This window comes from Copadichromis virginalis, linkage group LG19 (genome assembly GCF_057382275.1).
Source record: "Copadichromis virginalis isolate Kocher_CV1m ecotype Utaka linkage group LG19, C_Virginalis_male_GT1.1, whole genome shotgun sequence".
Taxonomy (NCBI): domain Eukaryota; kingdom Metazoa; phylum Chordata; class Actinopteri; order Cichliformes; family Cichlidae; genus Copadichromis; species Copadichromis virginalis.
In genome coordinates, this window is record NC_140636.1 from 17924914 (window position 1) to 17939333 (window position 14420).

Sequence of the window (14420 nt, forward strand, 5' to 3'; positions counted from 1 at the left end):
CTAAATACTTTTTTGCCCCACTGTAATACGTCTCACAAAAAATACGTTGCGTAGTGTGAAGGCTGAATAGGCACTGAGGTCAACCATATACCATTACTGACTTTGTCTTCTTTTTTGTCAAAGGATCCCAAAGATCGAAAAGTCAGCCAACCACAGATGAGTTTGATGAAACACCCACAGGTATCCAGCAGACTAACTAGATGGTACCTGTTTTTATTCTTTTGTGGTTTTTAAAAACACAGAAATTTAAAAAAGGATCCTTAACACCTGAGAGAATAATGGAGACTGGGTCTGACATTGATGACCCTAAAGCGGGTACTTCTCACACCTACCGCACACCCTGTTGCGTCTCAGGTACCTGTCTTAATTAAGCCTCTAAGCAAGGTTCACAAAAACCTAAAGAAAATTTACAGAATTTTGATTCTGTGCTATCTCAATTTGGAACAGGAACTAAAACAAAGGAAACTGAATCTGACACTGATGGCATTAAAATTAGTGATGGGTCGTTCGCGAACGAAATGGCTCTTAGAGCCGACTCTTTGACGTGAACGACGCGAGCCGTCACGTGGGTTTTTTTTCTCCCCCCTTTCTCTCACCCTCTCTCTCGCACTTTTTTCCGCTTCACTCAGCACGCAAGCCTTGTGCTTTACGCTGGGCAGAGGGGGAGGGGCGGTAGTTACACTCAGTAGCACAGGAACAGAGCCAGAGAGAGAGAAAGAGAGGCAGGGACAACAACATTAGAAAGGTATAGTAATCATCCACAACTATTTTCGGTTGCAGATGATAAAGGATTCAGAAAGTTTATTCATGCAGGTCCATATAACAGATAATGTGCATCTTCTGTTTGTTTTCATATTATAATTTATATTTAATTGTGTTGTGGTTTGCAGTGTTTTGTGTTCTTTTCACTTTAAATTTGTAAAAATAAAAAGCTGAAAATTTAAATAGTTAAAAGTTGAAATGTGAATAGTTGATTTTTGTATTATATGATTTATTTATTACATTTTATGTGGAGTGAATAAATAAAAGTATATTTACGGTGGCCCCTAGAGACAAAGCACATACAAACTTCAAATCACGTACGAACTCTGAAGCATGTACAAACTCCAAAACACGTAAAAACACGTACAAACTCCGAAGCACGTAAAAACACAGAAGCATATAAAAACTCAGAAGCACATAAAAACTCAAAACACGTACAAAAGACAGCAGAAGTTCTCCAGGATGCTGGGCGCAGTGTTGAGCCTTTGTTATCTTGTGGCTACACAAGCCAGCAAGTACCAACGACCGGATTTGGTGTGTGGTAGTAACAGGTAAATGAACTTTTTTTTAAATTATTTGAATATATATGAGTGCCTGTGTATAAATACACAAACAATACACACATGCTTTCAATTGTGTAATTTAAGTGATCTAGTAGCTCTGCTTTGGAAGTTCAGTTCATGCTAGAATTGTGTTTTGGAGTTTGTACGTGTTTTGTCTCTAGGGGCCACCGCATATATTTATATATAAACATATATAAATAAAACCACTTTTTTTTACGTTAGTAATTCCTTTTGTGCATAATTTTATATTATTGTTAATAATAAATTAATTAAAGCAACAAAACAACCCGAAGAGCCGGTTCGGAGCCGAAAGAGCCGGCTCTTTTTAGTGAGCCGAACCGAAAGAGCCGGATCTGTAAAAAGAGCCGGAAATCCCATCACTAATTAAAATGGGTAATTTGCAAAAAAACTACAAAACTTTAAGTTTTTGCCCCCCTTTCTTTTTCTAAACCTGCTTTTACAAATTGGATAGAATTAAACCAAACAGGAGCACAGAGAGTATAGAAGTTCTTTTTTTGGGTATATTTATGAAGTTAATTACTGAACTTCAATAACTTAGTGAAACTTAAAAGAGTGTGTTTAATATATAAAGTCTTACACTCCCTTGCTCCACCACCACTAAAGCAGTTCATTAGGCATAAAGAAAGCTCAGACAGGACCACTCAAGCTACAATCCAAGGAGACTTGTTTATACCCTACAGACGGACAGCATTTGGGCAGAACGTCCTTTCTGTCCAGGGTGGCCATCTGTGGAACAGTCTTCCTCAACCCATTAGAGAATGCTCGACATTCAATTTGTTTAAGGCAAAGGTTAAAAACTGGTTATGGACAAATCAAGTGTGTGATCATGTATGAGTTGTATAGTTTTAATGTTTTATTTGGGAACAGAATGGTGTGTATGTGTAAGTTTGGTGATGGAGTTTTTATTATGAATGAATGATGAATTTTTATGAATTATTATGTCTATTTTTCTATGTTTAAGGACAACAGATGGAAATTAGCCTTTGGCTATAATCTGGCATGTTTACATTCATGTAATTTTTTTTACATTTATGTTCATTAACATGCACTGTCCTAAATAAATAAATAAATAGTATTATTTCAGTTGTGCAAACCTGAAAACTTTTTGATTGGTATCTAGAGCAGATTTTCAATAATCCACAAGAAAAACATAATTTCTGTAATGGTAACTGGATGTACTGAATGTACTTTAGAACTTTTTTAGATTGATCATTTTGAGTATCACCTACTAAAGAGCCTGGCAGCACTGTCGTTGCCTGTATTGTGTAACCTTCTTTGTACCCTTGTGTGCTTATAATTGTTAGCTTTTCTATTGCTGCTAGCTGCTTGCCTACCATTTTATTTTCAAGCCACGTCAGTTCAGTTAGCACTAATTCTCTAACCGTGATTGGGTAAAATTGTTTGCTTCAAACTTTGTGTTTTTTTTTCCTTCAAGAGCTCTGGTTGTATCAGCAGAAAAACAAACAAACAAACACACAGAACAGGACACAGAACAGAAACAATTTTTTTAAATTTACAAATATGTACAGGTGCTAAACTGCTAGCAGTCTACAGGGAGAAAACAATGCCACTTTCAAGTGTCTCTATTAGGATTAATCTCAACTGTTAAAGCTGACTGACAACTGATCCAGCTGTGATCGGCTACCTCACTTGTCAGAAAGGGATGTTTCCTTACATTTTCTTGTATCTATCCTCCATCCTATTTGGGAGGTACTAAGAAGCAACAAAAAGATGCAAATGATAGAAAAGTGTAGGCAGTTTCAGGGAACTAGGATGTATCCACAGATAACTGTGATAAAGCACCTAATGTATAATTTGCCAATTCACTGACAGATTTCTTTTATTAATATTCTGAAAATTCATGATTTAACTAGACTCTCAACAGCTAAGAGGAAACAATTCAAAATTTGAAAGTGATTACCATAAAACCACAGTTTCTACCCTTTTCGTTTGTCTTAATTTATCTTAAATTAATTATTAAAACCGTATTAAGTCACTTTCTTTTCTATTTTAGGAACATCAAAGAAGAGGACTTGGACATCAGCTGAGGTGCATGCTGTGGAAAAGACACTAATGTCCCTCATTGAGTCCGGTAAAGTACCAGGAAAGTCAGAGTGTGTTCCCTGTATTGAGGCTTCACCGAAAGCACTTAAAAATAGAAGCTGGACAGCGGTAAAGTTCTACGTAAAAAAATGAATCACTGCAATGCAGCATAGAGCTGCAAAAAGAGTTTAACAGCCTGAACTTGTTCTTAATTGTTTATTTATGCTTTGTCTGCCCGTTTGCATTTATTTTTACATTTTGTGCTGGACCAATGTTTTTGGAGGTCAAGAAAAAAGTTAGGAAAAAATGCAATTCATGTTACTGTTTTAATTATGTTTTGAAAAGAAAAAAGGCATTCCCATACTGATATATCTAAAATTGGTTATCAGTGAGTACTGATAACCAATTTTATCTCGGAGTCAGCCAATTTTAAATCTCTTAAAATACCACATCTTGAAAATGCAGTAAAAAATGTTTTTAGCTCATCTGGATGAAGGACTGATGAGCTCATGTCATGGCAAGACATCCGTTGTCAATCCATCCAGTCACCATTCACAAGAATTGCTATTCCTACAGTACTGCTCAAAATTAAAACATTTTGACCAGCACAATTTATGACCATCAAATATAAACATAATGATCACCTAATGGGGCTTCAACAAAACTGTGCTTGAGGCCAAGATCACATTTGTGATTCTCAATGGATTTTAATTCTTATTAGTGGAAATATAGCCAATCATTGACACAGAAATTTATTGCTTTCTTCTGCACTTAAATTTAACTGTGAAATGTGATGGATCATGAGCTGGATGAGCTACAAGTTCAAACAATCTGATATGTGATGTTTGCTGGGCGTAAGGGGCTGATTGTCTTTTCAAAGGCTGAAATAAATGTTACATGAATGCATAAGCTCAGTTTCTCTGCCCATTTTGTACAGTAGGTGACTTTTTTTAACCATCAAATGTGGTTTGGAAACATTGAATGTGGTGGTTTCAGTAAAAATGTTGTTTTCCATTTTCTGTTAAAGCAGATCTGGTTCTTCATATGTGATGAAAATTAACTGATAAACTGAATTGATTTAAAATTATTTTATTTGCATATGTTCAATCTTACAAAGTAAAACACTAGACAGAATGTTACCTTTTGCTCAGCTTTTACAACATTATTAAATTTCATAAATAGTGTTTGTGTAATTTCATAATATTTTAGAATCAGATTTTTTTAAAATATATGTAATCTGATAGTAAGGTTTCTACCCAACACAGGTTAAATTTCATGGTTCAGTGTTGTTGACTGTATGCTCATAGACATTTGATTGGTCCCAACTGTGAATTACACACAATATAACTGGTCCCCATTAAAACAAAAATTCAGGTTTAAAATTTGAGAGTTTGACTTTTCAAGTTTAGATGAATTTCTTATGAATTTAGGAGTGAAAATCGTGTCTTTACACCCTTTGGAAAGGGTGGATCTCATCAGGCACCTGTCACGCAGTGGACCCCACGATGTAGGTAAAACGAGTATGTGTGTGTGTGTTCCAGATTTAACAGCATTTTTTCTATAAAGGACTTCTGCAGGGTGTTCAGTTTTACAGCATGTGTTTGTATGTGTGTGTTTGTTCGCATCTATAAACAGAAAAACAACAACATAGACACACACTCTTTTAGTGCCTCACAAATGAAAGTCTTGTGACTAAATATTACATAATTAAGAGGATCCAAACAGGAATGTGCAGGATGTTGTTAAAGTAGCTGTCTTGTTAATTGGCTAGATCCACATTCCACACAAGCAGTAATTACAACACACATACAGCCAAAAATATTTGTGCCAAAGCTTCCATGCAACATACTGGAAGCAACACTCAATTGGAAGCAACTTGGGGTTCAGCGTCTTTTCCAAAGACACTCAGGCATATGAATAGGGGCCAAGAATTAAACTGCCAACTCTAAAATCAATAGATATGTATTCGGTTTTGTGTTTTGAACTTTAAATTCATGTTCACCATTCAATATACTCTGTTTGGTTGTTGTTCTTAAGTTTCGTGTTTTAGAATTCCTTATTATTAAACTTTTTTTTGGCAGTTTAGAGTCCTTAGTTTATCAAATCAAACCAAATCAAAGCACTTTTATTGGCATATCACATGTGCAGGTACACTGGTACAGCACATGTGAGTGAAGTGTGCGAGCTTCACAAGCAACAGAGGTGTGCAAAATACAACAACATAAGAATAGGAATGCGAGAATTATAAGAATAAATATATGTACAAATATAAGAGTGTATGTGCATTATTGAATGTGTGTGTGTGTGTGTGTGTGTGTGTGTGTGTGTGTGTGTGTGTGTGTGTGTGTGTGTGTGAGTGCGTCTATGTGGTATGGATTGACATTTGACCTGCGCTGTACCTGGGCTCCGGGGACATTTCGACTTTTTGCTGTGTATTCATGTGTCCCCCTAAAACATGACTTGTAAATGCATTTTTAAGTGTCTAAATAATAATTTTTTCTACTTCTTATGAGGTCATTATTTATCTTTTGACCTGTATTTGCTTAAACTGTAGTGTAAATTCATTTATTAAACTATAATTAAAAGATTTTCTGATTTTCTTAAAAGTCCATCTATACCCCTCACCTGATTTTTGTGTATTCCAGTGTATTGCACAGCGACGTTTCGAGTTAGAGTGGATGTGTGTAGGTACTGCAATTTAATACACATTTTCAATACACACGGCCGGAAGTCATTGTGATTGGTAGGCTATATATATAGGCGGTACCTACAGGAAACGGCGCCACAACTTTCGCGCGCGTGCCCTTTAACAAGTGTATGTCGACGGCAATACGAAGACGGATTAAAAACACAAAGGTAAGCCTTTTTTAATGTAAAATGCACCATGACTTTAATACTATATGAAATTATAGGTGCACAGGCCTATATTAAACTGGTTTAATTTATGCTTTATGGACTGTTAGTGAGTCTTTGAAGAAGTAAAACGGCCCCAGCGTTTGTCATTGAGTAAATAAAATAGGGCTGACGACTAACCGCGTCAACGCGATAAAGCGGGCTAACCCGTGTTAGGATTTACTCGGTGTTAAAGCATTATTGTGGCTTAAACGTGTTAATGCCGACATCGCGACTAACGCGATTAACAATTAAACCAGCGCAGTCTGAGTCAAAATCCCTGATGTCGCTGTTAGCTAATTTCGGGCAGTTTGTCCAATGTCTGTCATTCTGCTGACAGCCCTAAAATAAAAGCAAGGGTATAAGTGTATTTAGTCGTGTATTTATTTATATGCCTGAAGAAAAAACTTCTTACAGTTTTGATGCCTAAGCTTTCTCAGTACTTGTATCACTCTCTGCAGTCGCCATTACAGAAATGTCACATGTCGCCATTTTGAGTACTAGGCCTTTAACATTTTAAAAGAAGGCATAAATTAGCACTATGAATAAGTCAGCTGTGTTTATGCTGTAAACTACACTACTGCTAGTTCTGCTACTACTGATGATGATGACAATGATGACGATAATCGTAATACTTTATATGCTTTGGTAATACAGCCAATCGTACAGGAGAACATGCGAAGGAGACGCATTCCTCCACGGGAGGATGCAGTCTGTCATGTTTCTGCTGGAAGGGACAAACTGGGACTTGATATCCACTACATAAATGCCTTCAAAGGTAAGTTGGTCTTTAGTTTGGATTAGATTTGGAGTTTGTCACTTTGTCTTTTGTCACTCACTTGGTATGCCTCTGCAATTCAGGTCGGGGCATTTTCACGACTGTTCCATTCCAAAAAGGAGACTTTCTTTTGGAATACAGAGGTAAACTCATAACAAAAGAAGAATGTGAGCGGAGACACAGAGTTTATCATGACAGCCTGAAGGTGTTCATGTTTGAATTCAAGTTTGATGGAAAACTCTGGTGGTGCGTATTATATCAGTGTAGTTTGATTAAGATTAAATGACACATTGCTTTTGATTTATGAAAAAAAAAGCTTCCTAACTAACTAGTTAAGCTAATACTTTTTTGCCTAACCCCACAGTGTGGATGCATCTCAAGAAGATGGGTCATTAGGCAGACTTGTCAACGACAACCACATCAGTCCAAGTGCTAAGATGAAAATATTAAATATCAATGGAAAGCCCCATCTATGCTTATTTGCAAGCAGAGACATAAGTCCAGGCGAAGAAATAGACTATAATTATGGTGACTCGGATTGGCTCTGGAGATGCAAGGTATTTCTACAATTGTACTTTTTGGAACTGATAAATTGCATACCCTAAGCCATTTTTACATTTGTACCTACTCAAATTGGCTTAACGTGACTTAGGGCATCTAGTTTTTCACTGAAATTGAGTATCACCTACTGTGCCTGGGGTAACTATAGCAATGCAGCCGAGCATCCAGTGATATAAATGCCACAGCAAGCATGGACGTCAAGGTGACAAAATGCCTGCTGCTCAGTCTATACTTTAGTGTTCAATTCAGGGATCACGCTGTTAATTTTGGTCGCTATTTCAAACATTTCAGAGTTTCAAAAATGATGGCTTGGATTTTCACGAAGGAGGCGCACTCATAACTTATCGAGTGACACCATTGACCAGCCACCTGGTGGCATTCAGTCTATGTCAAATTTTCTGATCACTTTGGATCACTTGGAACCTTGGTGCAGTAGTTACTGAAAAACTACATGGTACTATAACCTACTGGAAAAACAGGGGTAGGTACTAATGGAAAACAGGCAATTGTGATGGCTGCCACATCAAAGCCCTCTAAAAGCACTAAAAAAATATCAGCAGGTATGCAGAAATAAAAAATGGCTTTCGGTTTCTAAATTTTAACAGTGATTGATGTTTAATGTGATTCTACACAGCAAAATCTCCAGTGTTAAATTAACACTGGAGAGTGTCTATAAGGGTCCACACCTCTGAGTGTTAAATACAACACTGTTGAGTGTTAAATTAACACTTTTGACAGTGTTATATGTTTAAAAGTAACCTAGTCAGTTTTGAAGATTAACAATGGCTAACACTGAGCAGTGCTGATTTTCTAACACTGGAAAATAACTCAAAATGTTAGAAATATTCCAGTGTTAGAAAATCAGCACTGCTCAGTGTTAGTCTTTGTTAATCTTCAAAACTGACTAGGTTACTTTTAAACATATAACACTGTCAAAAGTGTTAATTCAACACTCAACAGTGTTGTGTGGACCCATATAGACACTCTCTAGTGTTAATTTAACACTGGAGATTTTGCTGTGTAGCCTCTTTAGTTAGATTCATTTTAAATTTTGTCCCTTGAAGATAAATGGGCCCTAGTGACAGTTCGTTGCTGCTACAGGTGATTGTTTTACTCCTTTAGCAATGGCTTAAAAAATAAAGAAATCACACTGACTATTTGTCTCTTAATCATAGGGCCTTAAATTCTCTATACATGACAGTGAATATTTTAAAGACAATAGCTTGAAACTTATCTTTCTCATACAGTTTATTTAATGTTTCAAAAGCCTCTTCAAAAATGCACTGTATATTCATTTTCTATCTGTTACACACGAAGACGGAGACCAGCCAGATTCAGAAGACTGTGAGCTGCCTAAAGCCGCAACCAAACAGCTTTCCAAACAATGATCTGGACCTGAAACATCCAGAGCCTGAAAGGGTAAATATAATCCAGTGTACCACTTAATGAACTAATAATTTAATCTATCATCATTCTTTATGGATGCTGTGTGTGTGTGTGTGTTTGGCAGTCACCTGGGTGTGATGTGATTTACATGGACCGTGGCTTGTAGGTCCTTTTCATTGTTTCAAAGTGCAAGTCTGGATAACATCTGAGTGTGTGTGTGTGTGTGTGTGTGTGTGTGTGTGTGTGTTAACCACCCAAATGTGACTTAGGAGGACCACACTGTTATTGGGGGACTCCGTCAAAGTTTGCTTCATGGTGACATCACTCTGGTTTTAGGAGGGGTCTTCTCGTATGTCTTGACAGTTTGACCTACAGCATGCAGAGCTGACTGCATGTGCTTTGTTTCTATGTTGAAATTTTTTGAAACTCAGGCTTGAACATTAAGATAGATAGTACTATACAACTTCTTAACTTGTTTTAGGCACTTTTTACTGCTGTAATGCATGGGCTCTCTCTGGCTGTGTACTCTGGCTTCTTCCCACAGTCCAAAGATGTAGCTTATGGGGTTAGGTTAACTGGTGATTCAAAACTGCCCTTTGGTGTGAATGCAAATGCTTGTCCTTCCATGTTAGACTGGCGATCTGTCCAGGTTGTACTGCCCTATGGTAGCTGGTATAGGCCCCAAAACTGCTACCCCACAATCCTGATAAGGATAAGTGGAAGAGGATGGATGATTGCAAAGGAATCAGTTGTTAACTATTGTAGCCAGTATTTTTTTCAGAAGAAAACATTTCTTGAGTGGAAAGCCCCCCCCCCCCACACACACACACACACACACACACACATGCAAATTAAAGACAGAAGCACAGGACTGCCCAGTACAGTTGCAAGAAGAGCACTTGGTCTAATCTTTGTGCCATCTTTTCTTTGTTGCAGGATCTTGATGAAGAAATGCCTCAGCAAGGCTCAGAAGCCATGCATTCTTCTTCAGTGCAAGATTTTGAAGAGGTAACATTGACCTAGGACAGATTTTAATGAATGTTTCTCATGCACGATGTGTACCTTACGCTATTTGCCGATAGTGAAATGGTCTATTCATCCTCTTGAGTGATGCATTTTTAGTAACTGTCAGATTACTGTTCTTTTGTCTTCATTCTCTATCTGTTACACACGAAGACTGAGACCAGCCAGATTCAGAAGACTGTGAGCTGCCTAAAGCCACAACCAAACAGCTTTCCAAACAATGATCTGGACCTGAAACATCCAGAGCCTGAAAGGGTAAATATAATCCAGTGTACCACTTAATGAACTAATAATTTAATCTATCATCATTCTTTATGGATGCTGTGTGTGTGTTTGTGTTTGGCAGTCACCTGGGTGTGATGTGATTTACATGGACTGTGGCTTGTAGGTCCTTTTCATTGTTTCAAAGTGCAAGTCTGGATAACATCTGAGTGTGTGTGTGTGTGTGTGTTAACCACCCAAATGTGACTTAGGAGGACCACACTGTTATTGGGAGACTCCGTCAAAGTTTGCTTCATGGTGACATCACTCTGGTTTTAGGAGGGGTCTTCTCGTATTTCTTGACAGTTTGACCTACAGCATGCAGAACTGACTACATGTGCTTTGTTTCTATGTGGTTTGAAACTCAGGCTTGAACATTAAGATAGATAGTACTATACAACTTAACTTGTTTTAGGCACTTTTTACTGCTGGTAGTGCATGGGCTCTCTCTGGCTGTGTACTCTGGCTTCTTCCCACAGTCCAAAGATGTAGCTTATGGGGTTAGGTTAACTGGTGATTCAAAACTGCCCTTTGGTGTGAATGCAAATGCTTGTCCTTCCATGTTAGACTGGTGATCTGTCCAGGTTGTACTGCCCTATGGTAGCTGGTATAGGCCCCAAAACTGCTACCCCACAATCCTGATAAGGATAAGTGGAAGAGGATGGATGATTGCAAAGGAATCAGTTGTTAACTATTGTAGCCAGTATTTTTTTCAGAAGAAAACATTTCTTGAGTGGAAAGCCCCCCCCACACACACACACACATGCAAATTAAAGACAGAAGCACAGGCCTGCCCAGTACAGTTGCAAGAAGAGCACTTGGTCTAATCTTTGTGCCATCTTTTCTTTGTTGCAGGATCTTGATGAAGAAATGCCTCAGCAAGGCTCAGAAGCCATGCATTCTTCTTCAGTGCAAGATTTTGAAGAGGTAACATTGACCTAGGACAGATTTTAATGAATGTTTCTCATGCACGATGTGTACCTTACGCTATTTGCCGATAGTGAAATGGTCTATTCATCCTCTTGAGTGATGCATTTTTAGTAACTGTCAGATTACTGTTCTTTTGTCTTCATTCTCTATCTGTTACACACGAAGACTGAGACCAGCCAGATTCAGAAGACTGTGAGCTGCCTAAAGCCGCAACCAAACAGCTTTCCAAACAATGATCTGGACCTGAAACATCCAGAGCCTGAAAGGGTAAATATAATCCAGTGTACCACTTAATGAACTAATAATTTAATCTATCATCATTCTTTATGGATGCTGTGTGTGTGTGTGTTTGGCAGTCACCTGGGTGTGATGTGATTTACATGGACCGTGGCTTGTAGGTCCTTTTCATTGTTTCAAAGTGCAAGTCTGGATAACATCTGAGTGTGTGTGTGTGTGTGTGTTAACCACCCAAATGTGACTTAGGAGGACCACACTGTTATTGGGGGACTCCGTCAAAGTTTGCTTCATGGTGACATCACTCTGGTTTTAGGAGGGGTCTTCTCGTATGTCTTGACAGTTTGACCTACAGCATGCAGAGCTGACTGCATGTGCTTTGTTTCTATGTTGAAATTTTTTGAAACTCAGGCTTGAACATTAAGATAGATAGTACTATACAACTTCTTAACTTGTTTTAGGCACTTTTTACTGCTGTAATGCATGGGCTCTCTCTGGCTGTGTACTCTGGCTTCTTCCCACAGTCCAAAGATGTAGCTTATGGGGTTAGGTTAACTGGTGATTCAAAACTGCCCTTTGGTGTGAATGCAAATGCTTGTCCTTCCATGTTAGACTGGCGATCTGTCCAGGTTGTACTGCCCTATGGTAGCTGGTATAGGCCCCAAAACTGCTACCCCACAATCCTGATAAGGATAAGTGGAAGAGGATGGATGATTGCAAAGGAATCAGTTGTTAATTATTGTAGCCAGTATTTTTTTCAGAAGAAAACATTTCTTGAGTGGAAAGCCCCCCCCCCCCCACACACACACACACACACACATGCAAATTAAAGACAGAAGCACAGGACTGCCCAGTACAGTTGCAAGAAGAGCACTTGGTCTAATCTTTGTGCCATCTTTTCTTTGTTGCAGGATCTTGATGAAGAAATGCCTCAGCAAGGCTCAGAAGCCATGCATTCTTCTTCAGTGCAAGATTTTGAAGAGGTAACATTGACCTAGGACAGATTTTAATGAATGTTTCTCATGCACGATGTGTACCTTACGCTATTTGCCGATAGTGAAATGGTCTATTCATCCTCTTGAGTGATGCATTTTTAGTAACTGTCAGATTACTGTTCTTTTGTCTTCATTCTCTATCTGTTACACACGAAGACTGAGACCAGCCAGATTCAGAAGACTGTGAGCTGCCTAAAGCCACAACCAAACAGCTTTCCAAACAATGATCTGGACCTGAAACATCCAGAGCCTGAAAGGGTAAATATAATCCAGTGTACCACTTAATGAACTAATAATTTAATCTATCATCATTCTTTATGGATGCTGTGTGTGTGTGTGTTTGGCAGTCACCTGGGTGTGATGTGATTTACATGGACCGTGGCTTGTAGGTCCTTTTCATTGTTTCAAAGTGCAAGTCTGGATAACATCTGAGTGTGTGTGTGTGTGTGTGTGTTAACCACCCAAATGTGACTTAGGAGGACCACACTGTTATTGGGGGACTCCGTCAAAGTTTGCTTCATGGTGACATCACTCTGGTTTTAGGAGGGGTCTTCTCGTATGTCTTGACAGTTTGACCTACAGCATGCAGAGCTGACTGCATGTGCTTTGTTTCTATGTTGAAATTTTTTGAAACTCAGGCTTGAACATTAAGATAGATAGTACTATACAACTTCTTAACTTGTTTTAGGCACTTTTTACTGCTGTAATGCATGGGCTCTCTCTGGCTGTGTACTCTGGCTTCTTCCCACAGTCCAAAGATGTAGCTTATGGGGTTAGGTTAACTGGTGATTCAAAACTGCCCTTTGGTGTGAATGCAAATGCTTGTCCTTCCATGTTAGACTGGCGATCTGTCCAGGTTGTACTGCCCTATGGTAGCTGGTATAGGCCCCAAAACTGCTACCCCACAATCCTGATAAGGATAAGTGGAAGAGGATGGATGATTGCAAAGGAATCAGTTGTTAATTATTGTAGCCAGTATTTTTTTCAGAAGAAAACATTTCTTGAGTGGAAAGCCCCCCCCCCACACACACACACACACACACATGCAAATTAAAGACAGAAGCACAGGACTGCCCAGTACAGTTGCAAGAAGAGCACTTGGTCTAATCTTTGTGCTATCTTTTCTTTGTTGCAGGATCTTGATGAAGAAATGCCTCAGCAAGGCTCAGAAGCCATGCATTCTTCTTCAGTGCAAGATTTTGAAGAGGTAACATTGACCTAGGACAGATTTTAATGAATGTTTCTCATGCACGATGTGTACCTTACGCTATTTGCCGATAGTGAAATGGTCTATTCATCCTCTTGAGTGATGCATTTTTAGTAACTGTCAGATTACTGTTCTTTTGTCTTCATTCTCTATCTGTTACACACGAAGACTGAGACCAGCCAGATTCAGAAGACTGTGAGCTGCCTAAAGCCACAACCAAACAGCTTTCCAAACAATGATCTGGACCTGAAACATCCAGAGCCTGAAAGGGTAAATATAATCCAGTGTACCACTTAATGAACTAATAATTTAATCTATCATCATTCTTTATGGATGCTGTGTGTGTGTGTGTTTGGCAGTCACCTGGGTGTGATGTGATTTACATGGACCGTGGCTTGTAGGTCCTTTTCATTGTTTCAAAGTGCAAGTCTGGATAACATCTGAGTGTGTGTGTGTGTGTGTGTGTGTGTTAACCACCCAAATGTGACTTAGGAGGACCACACTGTTATTGGGGGACTCCGTCAAAGTTTGCTTCATGGTGACATCACTCTGGTTTTAGGAGGGGTCTTCTCGTATGTCTTGACAGTTTGACCTACAGCATGCAGAGCTGACTGCATGTGCTTTGTTTCTATGTTGAAATTTTTTGAAACTCAGGCTTGAACATTAAGATAGATAGTACTATACAACTTCTTAACTTGTTTTAGGCACTTTTTACTGCTGTAATGCATGGGCTCTCTCTGGCTGTGTACTCTGGCTTCTTCCCA

The 14420-nt window shown here is 38.7% G+C and overlaps 1 protein-coding gene across 1 annotated transcript; it reads left to right on the top strand.

The window, feature by feature from the left end:
• Nucleotides 1-6008: 6008 nt before the first annotated feature.
• Nucleotides 6009-9066, top strand: LOC146685904 (histone-lysine N-methyltransferase set-1-like). Its single transcript, XM_085442151.1, has 5 exons — nucleotides 6009-6245; nucleotides 6939-7059; nucleotides 7143-7305; nucleotides 7424-7616; nucleotides 8938-9066. Exons 1-5 carry the CDS (start codon nucleotides 6207-6209, stop codon nucleotides 9064-9066), a joined length of 645 nt encoding a protein of 214 aa, XP_085298277.1. The 5' UTR covers nucleotides 6009-6206.
• Nucleotides 9067-14420: the final 5354 nt, after the last annotated feature.

Bases quoted from the DNA above. Each gene is read 5' to 3' on its own strand.
- LOC146685904 (XM_085442151.1), top strand. From the start codon at position 6,207: ATGTCGACGGCAATACGAAGACGGATTAAAAACACAAAG. The intron at 7,060-7,142 runs GTAAGTTGGTCT...TCTGCAATTCAG, and splicing joins CTACATAAATGCCTTCAAAG to GTCGGGGCATTTTCACGACT. The intron at 7,617-8,937 runs GTATTTCTACAA...TTACACACGAAG, and splicing joins ATTGGCTCTGGAGATGCAAG to ACGGAGACCAGCCAGATTCA.